A 22,088-nucleotide genomic window follows, 5' to 3' on the forward strand; every position below is an offset into this window, starting at 1 on the left:
CTGATCAAAGTGCGTATTGTGAAGACAAGTAAGAGGTGATAAACTTTGAACAGCCAAGGATGCCGCCCACCCATGCGCAGCGATAGTTTGATGTTCTGGATGATGGGTTGCACAAGGGTCTTATATTTCTCGCCGCTATAATCTCACCAAAGCCCCCGCTGGAGGCCATGGACCAAATCACCTCGACAAGAAATCCCTTTCCCCATCGAGGAACGTTTTATGTACACTTCCAGATCATAACTCATCGCGAGTTTTATGTTCAATGACTTGCTTTATGGATGTTAGAATATGGTAAAACTTTGGGACTTGATGAATTGAAAGAACGGATAAAAAGTTACCATTATGATGGCTCATGATCAGTTGAGATGCAGGGAATTTTTTCAAAAGAATAAATTCTCTTTTTTGTCAAGATTGGAGCAAAGCAATACATGTGAAGCAGCAAACAGCATTGAGAATAACCATGACTACAGGCGATCGGGTGTAATAGGTATTGGAGTCATCTATCAACCTTGCTTGCAGCTGACCGACATTCCAGGTCATGGGGTCAATGAAATTCACTCACTCAGCTCCACCTGCTCCGGAGTATTCACGGAGGTATAAGCTTTGTTCCAAAATTAAGCAGAGCAATGTAACATTAGCGTTTGCAGCACCATCAGTACCTATGCGAGCAATTCTGGAGTGAACGCCCTTTCCTTCCATCACTATTGTTTGCGAAGTTGTCTCCCGCCTTCTATCGAAGATTTATAGTGCCACATATATGTTTCTAATCGTTACCATATGTCTGATTTATGGTCCCGTTGGTCTGATAACGACTATTGGCGGCAAAAGGTAACGTTGTTAATCACTCCTCCTTACGGCTGGGCTTTACAGATTCTCTGTAGACATGGTTCCAAGATTCTTTACAAGTTCCAGCGTTGTAAATTCGCAAGCCGTAAACATTTATTCCCCAAGTAGAGGTTGCGGTCGAGTGGGGTAGGAGTGTCCAGGATTCTTAACGTTTCTAGGGAGAGAAACGTTACAAATCCCGGACACACCTACCCCACTCGATCTAAACCTCTGCTTGGAGAATATAGTAAACATGTATTATGTTACGCGACGACGCTATTGTGATTTGTAAAATATGGATATATAACTAACACGGGAATACACAAAGAAGAAAAACAGCGATCAAACAATAAGTTTTTCTTTGATCAAGAATAGAAATTAACATTGAAAGTAACAACGGGAAAAGATTGTTAGCTCATTTCAACTTGAGAGTTCTTTGATCTTATCATCAAAGATCGGATTATTCAACGACAGCCTTGTTGGAAAACACCGCATCAAGCAATGGACGATCATTTCAATAATTTCATGCTTATCAACTGTGCTTTGTGCTTCCGCCTCTCCTGACACGAAGCTCTCTCAGGTATCAGCCCAGCAGACTGTTAACATCGACAACACTCCAGAAGTTAGAGCTGCGATGTTTCCTTGTAATTCGCGAAGATCACGACATTGCCTTGTGTGGGTGGGAGGATGTATCGGCTTAGATTACAAAAGAAGGTAATGTCTACTTGCACCTTGCTGCGGGTTGCGATATATGTCTACTGATTACCGGGCGTGACGACGATATTACGGCCTTGGCAAGTTTCCACCATTTGAAAAATGAGATTAGGCGCCAGAGCATAATATCAGCGCACAAATAAAACAGGTTCAATTTCAGGTACTGTTTGAAGATTTATAGTTACCAATTAACCAGCATGACAACGACATTGCTTGGGAAAGGCACTTAACACGACATTTCCTCACTCCACCCAGGTGTAGAAATGGTTATACTGTTCTCTGTACGTGGCACTGATAAGATAAGTTATGAAAAACTTGAGTGCAGTGCCATGTCGTCCTTGTCAGTCCAAAAACGAAATAAAAACAACGATATTACGACCACAGTTATCAGAGGCATACTTTATGCATGGTACGCTTTGCATACTCAAATGAGATGCGAGAGTTCTGATCACGCTGAGCACAACATAAAGTTATAGTGGAGACCCTTTGATGGATTAGATAAACTAGCATGACAACGATATTACGAGCGACCTTTAGATATACAAATTAGATGCCAGCGTACGATTAAAACCGATTGGAGTCATGACATTTACTGTACGTAGATATATAGTTACTGATTAATCAGCATGATAACAATCTTACCAGTAAAATTTTTAGCACAAAACGGTATGTATGGCACCCTTTGAATACTAGTCTAATCAGATGTGCACGAATACAATAAAGTTCAGTTGCTTACGGAAACTTATAGTCACTGATTAACAGCATAACAGCAATTACAAGTACGAGCATACAAAACTTTATGGGAGACATCATGAGACTCAACTCAGATGCAAGAGTATAGCAAGAGTATGAATGTCGGATAAAACGAATCAATCTCACTTTGCTTGCACATACTTACATTTAGCTTAGAAAAGGCTCACACTTGATACAATATGCCGAGCAGTAACTTCACCTACAAAATCCCAGGCCCTGCAAAATCCTTAGTTTTAAGATATATATATACATATATAACACCACACAGTCTAGTACGTCGCGACAAATAGCACTTATTATGTAAGGGCCCTGTAACACTTGTGCGTATATTCAAGTGCGCGTGAGTTGCGCATCAACACTTCTTTGGATTAAGTAAGGTTTGTGGGGGAAAGTTGTTTTCTTCTTTGACCCAGCGCTGTGCGGCCTAGTGATCGAACCTAAGAAATCACTTCATCGGTTGCAAACTTAACCTAAACCAAAAAAATGTTAATACGCAACTCATGTGGGCTTGTATATACGCACAAGTGTGACAGGGGATTAAGAACACAATGGGTAGGTGGAACATAATGCTGGTTAATCGCAATAGAGCTTCGGTGGTAGGTGGTAAATACATGTAAGGGCGTATATTTTCCATCCGCTCTACCCACAGAAGCTGTAACGAAAAATGTCCAAGAAACCACTCCTAACAAGTCCATTAACAGTATAACAAGATATCGGAAACCATTCCTAACTAATCTCGTAAGGATATAACAAATACCCAGAAACCATTCCTTACTAGACCCCCCCGAGCACATTCTGTAGTTGTGTACCTTTCCATATCTATCAGTATAATGTTTGCACACAAATAAAATATAAAAATGATAAGCGAAAGCACCAAATAAACATTATAGGAAACTTGACCTGTGGATCACAAAGTATGTGTTTGGTGAGCTTTTTGTGTGCGGCTCAAACTTAGTTGAACCGATGCCAACCAGTTAGAGTTGCAGCCGATAATTGGCTTGCGTTGCCGATGGAATCAGGTACCAATTTACTTCCCACTAACAAGTGTCGTGATGGAAATTCTGCCGTGGAATTGGCGTATGTGTTAGTAACGAGCACTTCTAGCATTGAGCCAATCAGTTGTCAAAAACTTCAGTTTGCAGTGAATGCTTCTTAAATTTTGAATTAAAAAAGTACATTTCAACATTTTCTCTTCTTTTACATACTGTAGCATCAACTACTTCAACATTTCTGAAAGATTTTCAAAAATGGGTAGGGGATATTTCCGAGCAGCCTTTATTACCCCTGCTACTCATTCTGGGACAGTTATGATAAGCTTGTCTCGGGGATGATCCCAAGGCTGTCCTTTTCATTTAACCTGTAAAATTGAAGCAGTATTCTTGTCTTGTTACTAGACGACAACCGACCTAAAGGTTGTACTTTTAAGCGGATTTTCGCGATCTACAGCGGCTCTACCGGCACACGAAAACTCCACATCGTCAAAGACGGAGCAACGCAATGAATTTATTATGTAAGAGGACTCCAGGTAGAATAGTGTTTCTCTAGGTAACACTTATGGAGATCTAAATCAAACAAACAAACAAAATGCCGCTCTTGGATGAATTGCATTTTTAGTTCATTGCCACCATCCATCAACAGTTGGCATCACATTGGACCTGATGCCACAGTCTAAGCTGTAATGCTCTAGTAAATGTTTCCAAAGATGGGTGTTGACAAGGTTTTACATTTGAGTTAACATGCACCTCTGTCAAAAGTACGCCCAATGCTCCCAATGGGCAGACTTCTTGTATATATATATATATATATATGTATATATTGATAATAATAACTTTGTTGCAAATCCATGCCCGGAAGCAAATTGCAAGAATACAAGGAAATGAGATAATGATATTTAGTACATAGTAATGAAATAAACACAAAGTAAAATGAAAGTCGTCAACGGACGCTACTTCTAAACTAAACAGTTGTTATTGGATATACAAAGAACAATATGAATTAGTTGTCGATTCTAACAGAAACGCGTGTTCCACTAGCCCCAGTGGAATTATATTAATGGTATCATTTGGACTTATGGGGAAAAGTTAGGATGTGACTAGTTAGAATGAAAATTTCGGAAAATACAACATTACTTCTCTAAGCATAGAGCAGAATAAAGACTTGAATGTTCATAAATGAAAATGATATTTGGTAAAAGTTGAGTTTCTTTTCGTAGTTACACGAAAAAGAACAAATACATAGGTTGCAAAAGCAAGAAACTAGGCTCTGCATGGCACGTTCTAAATGTTTTGATGTAGAGGGTACTTATAAATTAAAATTCTACTTGTTTGATTTTCTACTGATAACAGTTAGATGGCATAGACAATTGAAACTGGACTTAGTTTGGCACTGATTACCTGTAACGACTGAAAAGAATAAATGTATTACACTGCCTAAGAATCATAAATCCTGGTAAAAAATACCGAACTGCTGCCAGGTTTTTTATGTGAGGTCCCTCCGTGACAAACAAGCCAAGCTGGGGACTTAAATGAATAAGTCATGGACTAACTGGGGTTTTCCGCCCCAATGTCTCTCGTTTTCCGGTTGGTTGAAACACACCGCGCATTATACTGCAGCTCCAATACATCTAGTGCTTTATCAACGACTTTTCTGGCCCACGTAGATGAATTCGACACTTCCAAAACTGCCCACCCAGCGCTAATGCCTTGAGCAGTAATTACGTTTTTCCTTGTAAAACGCTAGAATAGCAGTCAAGTGCACCTGCGCTGACTTTAATGTCCTTTGGAATGGCGAAGCTAGGGCCGTTGACTTTGACTGCACGAGGATAGATTGTACAGCTGCGTCTCACGAGTTCCATTATAAAGAAGACAAATTCACCATTCTGTCCCTCAGACACGTTTTAAAACCATCAGAATGGCTGGATTACCGTCATTAAAGGTTATGACAATCCACTCGTTGCGTGTTGAAAAGAAATCCCAAATCAAATCCAATGCAAGGATGTCATAGTAATTCTGTTTGATATGCTTGCACGCCGGTGTAAATCCTCTGATGTTCTTGCATCTGCAAAGATGTTGTTTTGTACTTGTAAAGCTTCAGATGTTGTTTTGTATGTGAATGCTCTAACTTCATTTGTGATTGTGACATATTTGTAAAATGTATAATGAAAACAGAGAATCGGTTTGTCTTCAAACCATAGGGAGGGGAAACAGAAACATAAGAGTAACAGAAAGCATAGTTAAAAAAACTCAGCACAGAAAATCCATGGAGGATAAAATACCGCTGTGAACAAGGGAGCAAACCCTAACCAAAACAGCAAGTGGTAACAATGTTATTATGTGAATATTTGCAATCAGAAATGTGTTATTATGTTCTGTTCTCATGTATGTATGTATGAATGAAATGAAATGAAAAGAAATAAGAAATCTCATTCTCATTCTGTCTTCAAGCGCGCCTCACTTCAAGTGGAACGGTACCGTCTCACCGATCGAATTATAACGATCTTAGCTTCAGTCGGCTAATTGAGACTCAATCGAAATCCGCGCCTTAACTTCAAGGAATTGCGGTCGATATCGACTGATGTAGTATGCACTTCCAGGAAGACTAACAATAAACAATTCATTACCTAAATTAACCGCCATCTGTGCTGACGTTTGTACCCTAGGGGACTCAGCAACATTCTAACAAATGAATCGTTCTATAGGAATCAAAAATAGATTTCCATTAATTCTTCACACGGTAAAATCGAAGGTAGGTTCAGAGAACCAAAGCCAATAACATGATGTAAATACACGAAGCAAGCCCAGGAAATATTGAGTTTACATGTGTAGATAATTTTGATTTCGCACATTTTTTAACATATATTTTTGTTGATGATTTTTCTCATTTTTTTGGCCAATGAAATTCTCATTTATGCACATATTTAATGAACACGGTAAATTCTTGGCAGGGAAAAAGGTATAAAGTATGAAATAAGCATTGAATTATGTACTTAGTTTAATCTAAGTTGTGCCACAATTCATATGTATATATAAAATGTATATATATATATAGATATGGTAATATATACTCATACATTAATGTATGTGGTTGTATATTTTATGTAGCTGGCAAGTCACTGGATGCCAACCAGGGTAAGGTAAACGCATTTGTAATAAGGACGAAATTCGGGTTCATCATTATGGGTCATCTACATTTATAATCAAAGATGCTTTCGTTGAAGATAGGTCAACTCTTATCTTTAGTTCAATCTTAAGTGTTTCCCCTCATTTCTGAGTGAGCTGTACTGAGGATGATGTTATAGCTGCGTGGGTGGTAGCATTGCCGCGAGTAACATCTAATGCCGGAAACATTTTCAAGCAGTTTGAACCATGGCCATGGCCTGGGATGACATTTACACAATGTTTATGACAAAGATAAAAACATATATCAACGATTTTCGACCTTTATGATAGCTCCGGCTAGTTGGGCAGTCCTGGCTGTATGTCATTTTATACAGCCAACTCCAATCAAACGGTTTTCATCAATGAGCCTCGTCCACTGCTACCGTCACGGTGGTATACGTGTGCAGTAGGTATTGGTAAATTCGCATTCAGGACAGCAGTTGTTTGTAAATGATAGCTTGTTTGGTAAAAAAAAGCCGTGCATGTAATGAAAGTTATCTCTGACAGATGAAAGCCATTCCTTTCCGAAAGAGGCCCCTAAGCGAGGGGTCAGGAAAAATCTTGATAGGAAGAGTATACGTAATCTATACATAATAATCTTTACATGGATACAGATGATGTGCAAGATCAAGGATGTATTTACATGACCTCCAGCAGGATTATAAATGTGTCTTTAACTGATTTTCTCCCGGCAATTATTTCTGTTCATGGCAGGGAAGATACATATCGCAAAGGGAATGTACTGATCGTAAAACGCCTTGAAGGAGCCTACATTGCTGACATGATGCACCTGCAATCTACAGATAGAGGATTAGTTACTACCATAACACGCAGGTCGTATATTCTATTCACCGCCCTTCTACACTCAACCAAAGAATATTATAAAAAGAACGTGGTTATTTAGTTTGAGTGTTCAATTGCTCCTTTTTATCAAATGTGTAAAAGGAGTTTTTAATACGTTTTCCTGTCCTTTCAAATGCTTTAAAATATTTCTTCTACTTTCAAGAAGCTTATGTATTATTGATTATTTTTTATGTAAGCTTGGTAAAACAATTCTAACCAGTATGTATACAAATATTTTCTGACACATTCTTCGCGACAACTTTGACTTGATAATAAAATTTGCTATAGATCTAAACTCAGATAAACGCTCTTGGAAAATAGTGTGCATGGGGACGGGATTTAAGGTGCAAAAACATTTCTTGGAAAGGATTGCTCATTTCCGGAGATAGCTTTTTAAATATCCGTCCCTAAAGGGTCAAACTCTAAATATTCCTAGAAAAAAAGATACTACACAAATCCCCTTGGCACCACATACGCAGAATATTTATGGCTGTCCTTGAAACCTTTCGTACTGTACATGTACGAAGGGTTACTTTGAATCAATCGAGCCATTCTGTCACCTGGATGTGTTACGGTTTGTGCTAGAAAAGCAAGTTGAACCGCTGCAACAAGGCAAACAATACATCAAGTAGAATCAATTCTTGACTGAAACTAAAGGGCGAAAGGTCATAAAACCACACGATATGGGTCAGAGTAACCTGCTACAAGGCAAGTATTTCATCAAGAAGAATTGAAATCCGACTGAATGGAAAGGGCAAGTGGACATAACTACATGACGCAGTGTTATGGAAACCCCGCTACAAGGTTGCAATTTCATCAAGTAGAATTGATACTCGGTGGAGGCAAAAGGGCAAGTGCGTATTACCACACGGGAGAAATATAAGGCCATGAAGTGCGACCATTAACCTTTGCGCCATGCATCCTGCCTCCAGAGTTGTCCTGAAACTGGGACAAACCGTTCCTTTACTGAGCTAGGTCAACAGCCGGGATCAAGGTCTAATCAGCCAATAGGCATTACTGTACTTGCTGTCTCAGGAAGCCATGATGCTAAACAGGATGCTCAGGAATTGTTGAAGCTTAAGGATCACCAATAATCCACATTTTAGGTTTCACAGACTTGAATGCAAAACGATCCAGAAAGATTCCAAAGAATATGATAGGCAGTAGATTTTATTGCAAAACTAAAATTGAAATAAAGGTCTACCCAATACTGTGACCATGCTTCCGATTCCCAACATTTAAACTGATGATCGCTTGCTTTGATTTACGTTTGCAAAAGGAACTCAAGGCTTCGCTTTTGTACTTGCAAAGGTAAATCACAAGGTTTGTATATAAACCCTTTCGAATGAGATTTGTATACCCTTTTGCATCAAAGATTATACAAATATGTTGATGAAGCAAAAAAAAATAAGCCTGAGTATTTCTATAAGCCATGAATATGCCGTTCAAGGTTTCGTCATCTGTACCAATACATGAAGGAATACATTTTAAATCGGCGACGTATCTAAGCCAGACGTGAACAGGCCATACTTGAGTGCCGCAAATCAATGTTCTGAAATGGCTAATTCTAATATTATACTGAAAGGCCAGCACAATACAAGTCCACAAATCTTTGTTACCCTTTTGTAATAGCCATGACTCAACTAGTTGGGCAGGCCTGACTTTATGTGTTTCACAGCGGAATCAATTAATTAAGAAATGAATACTTGAACAACTCTGCAAACGCCAGGCACCATATGCAGGCCCGGTAACTTAAAATGGTGGACGAATGCCAACGTACCAGACCATTGGTCAAATAAAATTATTTTTATCGATGTTGAGGTCAGTATATGATATTGAGGTCATTTGTAGAAAATTACTTACATTGATCTATCTGAGGCAATACTAGTAATCATTTGTGGATTAGTTTCTCAGCAAATTCAATCTTGGTTAATCGTACTGGGACAAATTCATCTTGCTACAGCATCGTAATTGACTCTAAATCCCTGCGGTAGTGACATGTAACATGAGATAATCGTATCTAATTCTTTCGACAGTTGCTGCCGCGCCAAGATTCTGCCACCCCATTGAAACCTATTATTGCATTTTACCACACTCGTGTCTCGGGCTTGTTGTACGACTTATTAAACCATAAGTGATTTCCATGAAGGCTTATTTCAACACAGATTGGGGCTTTGTTATTCTATAATGAAATTACAACTGAGCAGACGACAAGGGAATTTGTGCACCAAATGCAAGACGGGACGGCAGGAACATAACGGGAGGATCGATACTACTACTGTTAAGACTATGTTATGTTTGTTTATTTCACTTGCGGGAGTGATAGAAAGTTGAGTTCAGATGTTGTAAAACTGTTCGTTTAGCAGGTCTGCAGACATGGCAGACATTCCAGGTCACGGGGTCAATCAGAGACGGATTTTTTTACTGTCTATTTGTCTGTGTTTTGCAGTAATCATTTTCCACATGCTTGTCACGTTCACCATACAGTGACAGGAAGTGATAAATGTACTCATAAATGTATATCAAAAGTTTATTAACATAATTAGTGACATACAATTAGACAAGATAAAAAAAAAAACTCTAAATATTTCACCGTGTTTGCGCTTCATCCAATGTAACAAATTGTCCCAGTTTTGTATTTTCCCAACCTAATGTGACTGATCGATGAAGAGACCCAAACAAATGGTAGAATATACAGTATTAGCAAGATGGCATCTAATCATTTAACCTTCCTTATTTGAAAGAAGGCAGCCACACTGAGCTTTAGAAATCAAACTTTCAATGGCACCGAACCTAACGAAAGCAACACCATAAAGCCTTACATTCACGCAAGGAAAATGTCAGATGCCAAGGGGTCTTTTATAATCGGCCCGTTTCATGGGCATGGTCTTTTGACTGCACCTTTGCAGTCATCGCCAGATGGCCGGGCTTTACACTGAATTCAAATCGGTAAGTCATAGCTTTGGTATGCTGCTGGGCAGACCAGGATCAAGTGCGTATGTACTGACAACACCAGATGTGCTACCGCCATTATTCAAGCCATACGATTCAATGGTTTATTGAATTTGCTTAATCATGAAAGAAATAACCAACGCTGAACAGATGGAATACATAACAAACGATTTGAATCCATAGCCTATCTGAATTGAAAGACCAGGATTTATCGATAAATAGTCGTTTCATCACTGAACAATACCGTAGACGAGCGGTTAACATGTGGCCATACTTCATGTTGCATTTGATTTGTCACACATACGACATGCCAGTTGATCCTCCCATTGCAGCGCACCCGAATCTAGTGTAGTTTATAAGAAACTGCAATGTGGTTACAGAACCTGTAGTTTTACAATCCCCCCCCCCCTGCATCCTTTGCGTCGAGCAGAGGGACATTTCCTTTTAGAGCTCTTCCAAAAGCCTTCCTTCGGTCAAAACTAAATGGTCGATAAAGATCCTCCTTGAGAAGTTGAAACTGTCGCACGTAATTCTTCCTGCAATAAATCAGTTTAATTCTTTGATTAACCACTTAATTCCCACCGGATAGATTTTATCGATTGAGTTGATACTTGATCCTTCATGTAGGTCCTGCAACTTATCAAATGTCGGTCCCCTTTGGCAGTAGGATTCTGTTGAGGAATCCATATCATACAGCTAAATGATCAATACTGCATATGTATCTGTATTTACATAGCCGGTATAACCGCCATTGGGCGTAACACACCAGCTTTGCAGGCACGCGGCGCGGAAGCAGCTGGTCATATTACACCGAACGGTCTGTTACACCTAGTCTTTGCATATCTGACTGCAACCGTTCTTTAAAGCTACTTAGTGAGGATGCTTCTACAGTACTTGATGACAACGAGTTCCATTCTGCTGTATAATACGAATTTTTGAACACATCAATCCTTGGCTGATAACTCTGGTACTTGACTATATCTAGTCCTCTTCTGAGCTGGCATTAGATACTTATTAGTTGGTACGTCCACAAGTACATCATACCGTAGAGGCAGTGGGCGATAATAGCTTTAGAACCTAGGGAATACTGAATAATTTTGTCAATGTAATACCAAAATGTTTAGAGCTGTCGCTATCTAATCCAATCGGCTGCAACGCCTGCTGCACACGCAGTTATCTTTACACGGCATAGTTACGCATTTTGTCGTGAAATTAGCTCACGATTCGTGATTATCCTTCAAGGACACGTCTTAAAGAAAATGTTTGCCGTAGAATGGCTCTCTGACCTGCAAAGATGTCGCAACAGATGTGTTTACGTTACTGCAGTAGGGAAGTCAATTATCTGTAGTGGCGGGTGGCTGATTACTGTGTGGGTCGTCTCCTGATTGCACATTACCGGCACGTATAGCTGTGTCTATATCAAGTCTTGTGCAGCTGTGTTTTGACGTTACAATCTATGATTATGTCTTTCAGCCATAATCCACTCAATTTGCATGTATTTTACCGCTGGCTGTGGTCCAACAAGAGGTGTTTTGAACAAGTATTAATCGGAGTCCGTAGTCTTATGGTTAGGGTTGTTGACTTAGAATCTAAAGGTTTAGGATTAGGATCCCTAGCAGTCTACCTTGGGAAAAGCACTTAACACCTAACATGTAAAAGAATGGTGAACAAGAAGGACACAAAACTTGACACGTAAGCGCTCATGCACGACAAAAAGTCTATATTGCTTTCCGAGGTGCTGAAATGACTGTAGTTATTGCACTTAGCGTTCCAGAACGTCATCCCCGCCGTAATCTCTTCTTCTCCATCAAAACTATCTGATAAATGGATGTAGTGACAAAAGGCCGACTAGCCGGTGGTGACAGCTAGTATCGACCCTTTCTAAACGTGCCGGTGACCCTCGCTCACCATGCTGCAGCAAATACGCGAAACCAGCAAGGCAGCGAGCCAAGTGCTAGTGGTTTTACTGAAACTATTCAGAAATGCGATCACAACTTGAATCAGAGATATAAAAGTAACTGTCGTTGTCAGAAATCTTTAACAACAGAAGAATATCAAAACTCTATTGTACATTGTTTTGTTCAGACTTGATGCAAATGAAGCGATGCCTACGTATTAAATGCCAACATGATCCTTTCCGCAATAGTTCGTGGGAAACAACACGTTTCAATTTTTGTTTGAAAAGACTGACACGTTCAGTCATCATTCTTTATTTTTCCCAGTGATCTGCAATTCAACACCTAGGCAAGAAAACAGAGACAATTGCTGCTTCAGGATAGAATGCAAACAATAGCAGGTCCGATGAATGGTGGCCGTACTGCGAACATGTTGAGTAATGCCCAAATAATACTGCGCTTAGCCCAAACGTCTAAACCGCTATTAACTTGCCAGTATTTCTGAAAATCACATGATCAGCTGTTACGCGATTGTTACGAATATGAAGAAAATTTGATTTTCGATTATAACCATCCTCATGATTCTATCCTGATTTACCAGAACTGGTGCTTCAGTTTGCCTATAATAACTACACAAAGACTTGGATAAGTTAAGTACATACAATTTGCATATGGTTTTGAGGATGTTACGATTGGACCAATGTCTTTCTATAATCACCCCTCGTACGTATCACGTTTGTTACGCCGCTGTTCACCCTTGCTAACCTCCATTACGTTCACAGTTAAAACCTGTAAATCTTACATACCCTATACCCTGTCGGCACTGACCTTTCGATCCTAGGGTCACTCGCTGTCGGACTGGACACTTTGTATTTCTGATGAGAAATCTGCAGAGCTCTCGCCCGTGTTATTGGGATTTCTAATAGATTATCTTGGACGTTTCTGACGAATATTGAGTTCGGAAAGATCCTTAACATGACTTGTTTGACACACGGTGATAATGCTGTCAAAATGAGATACAGCTATCCCATAGATTTGAATCGACTTGCAATGATTAAGCATCGCTGCTCAAGCACCATCAAGGGATAAGAACTTAACATGACAGGTTTGACAGACGGGAAAATACATTTCTGTATAGAATGAGACATTTATGACCCAACGATTCGATCGTATTCCCCAGCACTACAGAAGACCACACAACAACCCGTGTTCCCATGCTTTGTTCCGTGCATGCGTGAATATTGCATATTAATGAAATTATGCTTTCGTATACTTAACGAATACTTTATTTAACGTGCCCTTAACGATCAGATTTAATTTAGTTATCGCAATTTAAGGATCAGCTGGGGTAAAGTAGCCTAATATGGCAGTATCGATCTTATGTAACGTGGCACAATGCGATGTGATACGACTCGATAAAATACGCTATGTGAATTGGCTTATATATGGCTAATGTCAAATTGGATTAAATTAAGTATTAATCCTGGTAACGATATTGTAGCTATCATTTAATAAACGCCGTGTACCAGTGTATGACAACTACTCTTTTTCATGCTGTTCATCGATTTCTATTATCGACACTGTCCATGCTTCTTTGGTTACGAAATTTCCTCCAAAATTTGCTACGGCCGTACTGTTGAAAAGTTTCCTCTCGAGGCCTCCTACTATCCACACAGGAAATTACATTTCAATCGCTTTTTTTATTTGTCAGTCCACGGCGTTTCGTTTACGGAGTAGGCTAAAAATCGATATGTGTGAATAGCAGCGTTGTAGTGTTCCTCTCAACAGGACAGCAGTTACTGCAGGTTTTTTGCTGAGGTGATCACAATGTGCTAAAACAATCATCAGAAATACAATTTGAAAGCTCGAAAACGCGCAGTAATAATTCCCTTATGCAACAGTTACTGATGGTGATAGTAAGGATAAACACCCACCTGTGGTAGCTTGAAGAGGCGGAGGAGGTTGGCGACTTGGATGGAGACCACGCTGGAGGCTCCACCGATCACGCCGACGATGGGGTGCCGCTCCTTCACCACCGGGGAGGACCCGTCCACACACACGTACTCGGAGTCCCCGGAGTCCGTCATGGCTCCCTTGATGAACTCCACCGCCTGCCCGAGAGCGTACGCGTCCGAGTCGCAGCTGTCCAGGATCCGAGCCCCGATGGTGATGTTCGGAAGGAACGTGGAGTTCTGATTGATCTTGTCCAGAGTGAAGAGTAACATTTCTAGCGGCTGGATCCCCTCCTGTTCTATGATGGGTCCGCATGTGTGCACGTCTGAACGGGAATGCACGGGGAACAGGGCCCCGAGGATCACGTCTCCATCGACTCGGGCTACGCGTTTTCTCGGCCACACATCCGTCTTCTTTCCCGCCACAGTTCTGACACCTCCCGGTGATGTATCGGGCTCGTACCTCAAGGCCAAGATCATGAAACACAGCAGAGCTGCCCTCCGATAGTGCCACATCTTTCTTGCCACCCCTCTCTCTGTTCCTTGCTGCAATTTTTCTGTTGAGCTGTAGAACGTGTCTAACCTTCTCGCTGCTCGCTTTCTAAGCCGCCCCCTAGTATCGTTCGGTTTTGGGTAGAATCCTATAAGTAAGAGCCCCTTTTTCCTCTCAGCTTTTTCAGTACGGCCTCCTAAGCCCCCTTGGTTTCCGGCATGTACACGGCGGAATGGGAACGGTCGCCCAAGTCTCGAAACGTCTCACGTGATCAGGCTTATTGTCGTCACCCCTGGTGACGAACACACCGGGCTTTCCATCCCCATCGACGTCACCAGCTGCCGACGCCCCACGTCGCAACGCAGGATTGACGTTGTCTAACTCACCTGTTGGATAATAAAGGAAACCTGTTTATCTGCACCCCTGGTATATATCAGACGAGGCATGACGCGTGAAGTGCATCTTAACTACGCTATGTTTAGGGGCGGAATCGTTCACTCTATGGGAGATTTTTACGAGCGGAAATTTTGTAACGCGCCACTTCCCGTGTATTAAGTTACACATGCAAGGACATGCGAGGTTTACGACTCGACCCGTATACAGATGAACCTTAAAATAGGTTGAATATTCAAAGACAATATTTTTGCATGTTTGTCCCCATGTTTGTATCACCAGAATGTTTGTAGAGTGAACCATTGCCTTAGTTTTCAAAACACGACAGCATTCCATAGTTGTTCATTTTAAAACAGTACTAATGTTGTGTTGATGTATCCTGTCTGTGGTAAATGCGCTTATATATTTGAAAAAGGTACGTAAACGTTACGTACTGTCAACAAATCCGCATCAGTTTGCAGAGCACGACAGCGCTTCATTACAATTTCCAGACACAGTCTGCTGTTTTCAATCAATTGACGATCACTTATCCTGTCGTCCAGTGATGTACGACATGGTGTAAGCGTTGTGTCCGAGGTAATGAGATCACAGATGAACGACCTGAACCAGAAGCACTGTGTCCTTGCTTTACAATTGTTTTGGAATATTTCCAAAAAAACATATTGTTTCAATAACGAAGACCTACCCACATACCAAGTTAGGCAAGTATCAGGACAATCCATCCAGACATTCTTGAGTTATCGTGTTGACAGATGGAAGGACACACAGACGAACGCTGACGAAAACATAACCTTCTTGGCGAAGGTAAAAAACAGATTGTTTCAATCATATTCTGAATCATACTAGTTTATCCCAAGGCTTCCAAATGTTTATCACTTGCCTCTGCTTACCTTGATTTTTTTCTTGATCGCTAGACCGTATGGACTGTTGTCTGCTTGCTATCACTACCTGATGTCACCAAAGCACCGGCAACGGGCAAAATATGGCACCGGTCGGAAAACGTACGCTGCAAGAAATGACAACATCAAATCGAAGTATTACTGCACATTTCATCGGGTGGTCAAACGCAAAGATATGCTGTACAATTTAACTCTAGTCCACTAGAAAAGATAGGAAATATCAGATAATGTTGAAAACAATACACGTTTCGCTACGACTAAGAACTCGTTCCATTAAAAGGTTCGCGGCCTCAGATGACTGAGATGTCAATACATTTGAGACCATCTACCTTACAACATTAGTCAATTATGGTGAGGAAATGGACTAAACGTTGTCCCAGTGGGGAGGCCAATGCCTTTTCCCCAGACATCACACCGCAATAGAGATAGCCATTATCTCTTTACAAACCACAAGATGCATGCCCATTCTGTGGTTTTCTAGGCCATTAGTGGTCGCAAAAGGTGTTCAAATATGTATTCAACTATGAACAAAACACAACGCGTTCAGGCTTTTAGATTAGTCAGTCAACTTCAGTATGAAAATGGGCTGTATGCTTTCCAAAAGGCGGCTCTACATGCTCTTCTTGAAGATCTTATCTGTAATTCAGGCGTCTTGTAACTCCGCAAAAAGCACTAGATGACCATTCCCTTGTCTAAGTGGCCATTATCACTTGCAAAATAGTGTCCAGAAGTCCTAATGCCCTGGTTATCTTCTGTGTACATGTAAGGATGGGCTAAAAGTCCTTGAGTCAAGTACAGTAGAAACACTTAGAATACCTCTGTTAGGAAGTCAATATTCTGATGGGCACTGGCTAATATTGGCCTAATTATCTCGGTCTACTAATAAAGGTAACCAGACTTGGCGTTGTCCCAAGTGCAGAGTCAAGGCCATTTGGTCAATACAGCCGCAAATGGCAACATGTTCATCTCCTTACGGACCACTAGATGACGAACCCGTTATCTTCAGCACCATTAATGGTACTTGCAAAATGGCGTTTCGGAGTCAAAACGATCTAGAGCAAGCCATGTTGTCTTGTAAGAGCCTGCAGGCTACCACTGGCAAATGTACCCTGGTAATGTGCTGTGCAGTATATGAATGTACTTAGTACTTACTATATACACGTAGCGACACGTAAAGCGTCTATTCTTAAAAGTGAATATTCTTGGGGCCTTTAGTTTATAGACATCACGCTCATTAGCCTTGTTAATAGTGGTACAGAATGGGCTAAACTTTGTCCCAGCTGGCCTTTTCGTAAATCCGGTTGCTAGCATACGGCGCATTAGAATGCATTCATGACCATGTTATCTTCATGATCGGTCGTTTCTGCTTGCAAGAGGCTGTTTTGTAGTCTTAACGACTGCTTGCAAAAGACTATTGTAGAGTCATAATGAGTTGTAGAAAGGTTAAGACGATCTGTCAAGATCTCGGTTTACTCCTTAAGTTGATCCACTGTGAGACGTACGGCACATTAGAGTCGGATCACTAAGGCTGTCTTTTTTTTAAGGCAATATACTTGTAGACATTTGTCTGTCTATCTATGTACAGAAATGAGCTTCACGTTGCCTCAAGCGTAGGTTTAAGGCCGTCTGTTTTCTTAGAATATCTTCCTCTTCTTACGAACCAGTTGAAGATTATACTTTGGTCATTGCCGCTTGCAAAAGGACATTCCGAAACCATGATGACACGGAGCAAAAACCAGTTGCTCCTGAGTAATACATGGTACACAAGCGCATAATACTTAGCACTCCTGTCGTGCTGTGGTCCTCTTGTGAGCTTATGGGAAATTGGTCAACAAATCATGTGTCTGTTAGGAGATGCAGACTGTGGACGCCTGTTCTTGGAAGTCCGTATTCGTATGAGTATTCGCGTTGTCAGCTTACTAGGCAGCCATGGTAAAAGTAACTTGTTGATGTTCTTTGTACGTCTTTGAGACGATTTCTTCTTTACTTTTTTGGCTAAAAATGGGATGGTTTTCATTTCTTCGCAGAGCACAAGATTACTAAGATGTTGCATTTTTTAAGATATAATGAGGGATTCGTCTCCAGTAGACATGGGTGGTCTCGCATACGCTGCTGCTGCTATCTCATAGCAGTTGAAACAGTGTGGAGATTTTGGCAGCACTGAAGATTGACGTTGCTTTTTATTGGTCGCACAGACTGGTCAGCGATGGTGATGATAGTTCTTGAATACCAAATATATCTCGGTTTTGATATCGAAGATTACTTCAGTTCAAATACATTGCCATGATCAGCTTGATGAAACAACATTCGGTATGGCATATGGGTTATCATCTCACTTTACCTCACTTTTACCCTGACCTACATTGTGTTTATCTTCATGTGATAAGTGCGGCTGATATCTCGTACAGATTCTAGGAGAAAGGCCTATTCACGGCAGCAGTGTTGCTGACAGGGACACACCCACAGTAATTATCGGCTTTCTGCGATCGGAACACCTGGCGTGTGATTGAATGCCACGATTCGTTAAAGATGAACATGACTGCATCCACGTTCATAGCTTAAAATCCTTACCTACATTATCTGGAAGATTGAAAACCGAAGAGAGAAGACATTAATGAATTGAAAACCATTGATAGTACACTTATCGCATCATCATAAGTTGCACAATTATGTGCTCTTCAATGTAATATGTCAACATGATGCCGTCTCGTATACTAGTCCCTAATATGATGACTTTCATTTCTGGCGACTATAAGAAATCTTTAAAAAAATCATTGGGATACATGTTTTCCTCACTTTTTTTCAGTTTTGATAGATGTTCTCATATTTTGCAATATGTTTTACAACTGGCACACAAATTGGAGTGTTCATCAGCAAAAACTCATATAAACCATAACATAACGCTAACTGTCAATTTGTCAGAACGAGCAATATTGCTTGCCGTGAGTCAGGCACAAACCGAATCTAGGTTGCGTCAGCCTACCACTTAGCCAAATTGCAATATCCGTAATTAGACATTTCTATAGAAATATAGGAATTTAGTCCTTTTGGGAAATAAGTTAAATGCAATGAACGTATAATAGCAAAGACTAAGGTAACAATTTTTCACTAGCTTTATTACATCTTGCATGCACGATATCATTCATTGACAATTCGTGCACATTTGTGACATGACAAATAGTAATAAAACGAGCGATGAATTGAGGGGTTACATGTACCTTCCATTTCCCTATAAGCATGAGCCAAAACGCCACAGGCTCGGAAAAGGGCTACATTGAGTCACTAAGTCCCTCCATCCTATGTATGGGCACGTGACGATTGGTTTGATCCTATAGGCTTTACCTTTTTCAGGAAAAGGTGGACTTTTCCGGGAATTTGGTATTTTGGGGAAGTTTTGGTAATCTTGAGGAAGTGAAGAAGGGAATATAAACCCGCGTTATTTATCTTCGACCTCCCAGTAGAGTGCGAAGATGATTTGAAAGTGTCTTGTCAATATCATGGCATTCAGGAACGTGATATAAGCTTATGATGTTTCTCACTTTGCTTATAATAGCTCGTAATTATGAAAAACATAAAAAGAGGTAAGTAACGACTTATAAATTTCCGTTCTTTGAGTCGTTAAATTAAAATCACCAGTAAAGATTCTGATCTAAACGTGATTTGACAGGATGATTAAATAATTTTCGCAAATAAATTCAATCAGCACATGAAACAATGATTCCGAAGGTAAGACATTGTACTTAGGAGGATGTCAACACTGTAAGAGAGACTGACTGAAATCCATACGTTTATATTTGAACGCGTGGGTATCAATAGTATCATTATGAAGAAGGAGTTGTTGATGGTGTATGATTGACCAACTAAAAATGTAACCTGACACCGCCGCGGTCTTTGGCCTTAAACAGCTCAGCAGTCGTAAATCAGAAGAGGTCGTTGCTCTTTTGTCACATAATTAAGTCGTTCACAAAGCTTCTCTGATCGCAACTCGCAGGACAAGTCCTTCCTACACGCATAAAATTCTAATTACATGGCCGTTACAATGGCAGTGTGTGCTGTAGGTTGATAAGAGTTCCATACGATACCCGGTGCTCAACAAATGCCAGGTACTAATAATAACAGCCTATGCAGCGCCGTCTGAGAAATGTGTCATTCGCACCAAACATTTTAAAATGTCAAATGTTATATAGTAGACGTAGGGGGATCGTGAGTACATAGTTGAGGCACTCAATCGCAAAACGCCATAGAATGGAATCTATTTTATGTTCCTCGGCATGTCAATTGATATAAGTGAGCCTCAGCTATGATTACACCCTGAAGGTATAGAACATTGAAGGTACAGTTCACATTCATATCAAACGTTTTCATTCCGATAATGCTAACTTTTAAGTAAATCATATTCTGCTCTCAACGTATGATAGTGTGAATTTTAGACTTTCTGTATATCGCATGTATACAATGATATACTGCATTCGTAAATAGTTTCATCAAGTTTGTAAATGAATTCATCATAGTTTTATTTTTTGGGTACGCACTCTTTTTTTTTTCTCTCTACAACCTATTTGCAGTCTTCAGTGCAAAATCAACTCGACGTCCTATTAGTGCAATTAGTAAACATTCCTATACTTCATTGCTCAAGAATTAGAGAAGGTACGATACATAGTTTGATATAGACATCAGATATATCTACGAATACAGTATTCATTTTATTTTTCAAAATGTATTCGACAGCCCCATCAGTTTTTGAATTCTGTGTTTATTCATACAAATGAATATTACTCATCCACGGGTTTGAAAGTATCCTTTTATTATATTCAAATTCAAATTATAAAACACCATGGGCACTTCACAGCGATACCTCGGAGAGCCATTTTCTGCACGTTTGACTAATCATCATACAAAATATCCAATCAGAACAGAGGGCTTAGCTCGGAGTATCAGTACTTAACGGTCCCAAAGAGCCCATTTCCAACCGACCAGGCTTTGTCTAATGCGAATCGTCTTGTCCCGGGATACACATTCATCAATGTAGTTTTCTATTTCTGCCAGAGCCTTTGGCTTTGGGTGTTACACCTGGGACATACATCTGGGATCAGCAGACAACTGCGTGCTTTTGTTCGATCTCCCCATTCATAATTGTAAACACTAAATACGTATAGTATATATTTTATCATATCATATTGTACTAAATTATCTGTTAACATGAAAATCATTCTTACATTTTCCCCAAATATAATTATATCACATCCTCCCCATACCTTGCGGTAGATGGGGCTGTGCCCTTGCTATAGCTCTTCGACCACGCAGTTGTGAAAGCGCCGTACCAGCAGGATAATAGTTTACAGGGACGATGTGTCTTGCTGAATGATAAGTAGAGAAAGTAGTATGTTCCAGCCTTTAATATCACCGAGGACCTCACTAGCCTCCGATGCAGACTCCTCCCGGCTGTTTTCTTTTTCAAGTTTCGGGTTTCCCGGCCAGCAATAAGAAAAGAAAATGTAATAGTATAAAAACTGTAACTTGAAAAAGAAAACAGCCGGGAGGAGTCTGCATCGGAGGCTAGGACCTCACGCTTGCGACCACTCTTTGTTCCAAACGCCCTATAAAGTACTAATACGCGATTTAAAGGACGGCAATTCGCAACCATCGCCACTTCTCATACTCCGTCTTCAAATTAAGTGGATCGCTTCACTTGAATTTGCGATCAAACAACTTAGACTTTACCCTTCTGTCATTTCCTTTGGCAAATATGCAGGTCATTCAGTAGGCACCTCGTGCGGCCATTGTTGACGTGCCTTGCCAATACGTTGGCTGATGCTATCACCATACAGTGCTCCTAGTCGAGTTAATACTTTTCGTTTTTCAATAAACTGTTTTATTTCCGTCCAGATAAAGATGTACTTGACTAGTTTTTTGGCACAAAGAGGTGACTACATCCACATAACCGTAAACAAGTCTTTCCCCAACAGGTTGTAAACCATCATGCCTTCATTCCTAAAGACAACACGTGATCAAAAAGCCCATTATTGTATCTGATCATCCACTCTGGAAGTTTTTATAAAGGTCACAAAACGCAGTTTAAAAGGAAACATAAGATATTCTTCTGCACTAATGCACATTGCTGTGGGACATGAAAATGATGGGTTTTGTGATCTGTACGGATGAAAATCACACCTCTGTTGCGATGCGGTAACTATACTGTTGTAAAATAAAAC

General features: G+C 40.3%; 2 protein-coding genes across 2 annotated transcripts in view; one reads left to right on the forward strand and one right to left on the reverse strand.

The window, feature by feature from the left end:
* LOC136443569 (metabotropic glutamate receptor 3-like) overlaps nt 1–14,991 on the reverse strand; it is a 31,336-nt gene extending 16,345 nt beyond the window's left edge. The window contains exon 1 of the mRNA XM_066440853.1: nt 14,074–14,991. Coding sequence (XP_066296950.1) covers nt 14,074–14,607 — 534 coding nt within the window. The 5' untranslated portion in view covers nt 14,608–14,991. The remainder of the gene's footprint in view (nt 1–14,073) is intronic.
* Nucleotides 1–22,088, forward strand: part of LOC136443579 (caveolin-2-like) — a 144,790-nt gene that overhangs the window by 84,820 nt on the left and 37,882 nt on the right. The window lies entirely within an intron of this gene.

Source organism: Branchiostoma lanceolatum, chromosome 10 (genome assembly GCF_035083965.1).
Source record: "Branchiostoma lanceolatum isolate klBraLanc5 chromosome 10, klBraLanc5.hap2, whole genome shotgun sequence".
Classification (NCBI taxonomy): Eukaryota; Metazoa; Chordata; class Leptocardii; order Amphioxiformes; family Branchiostomatidae; genus Branchiostoma; species Branchiostoma lanceolatum.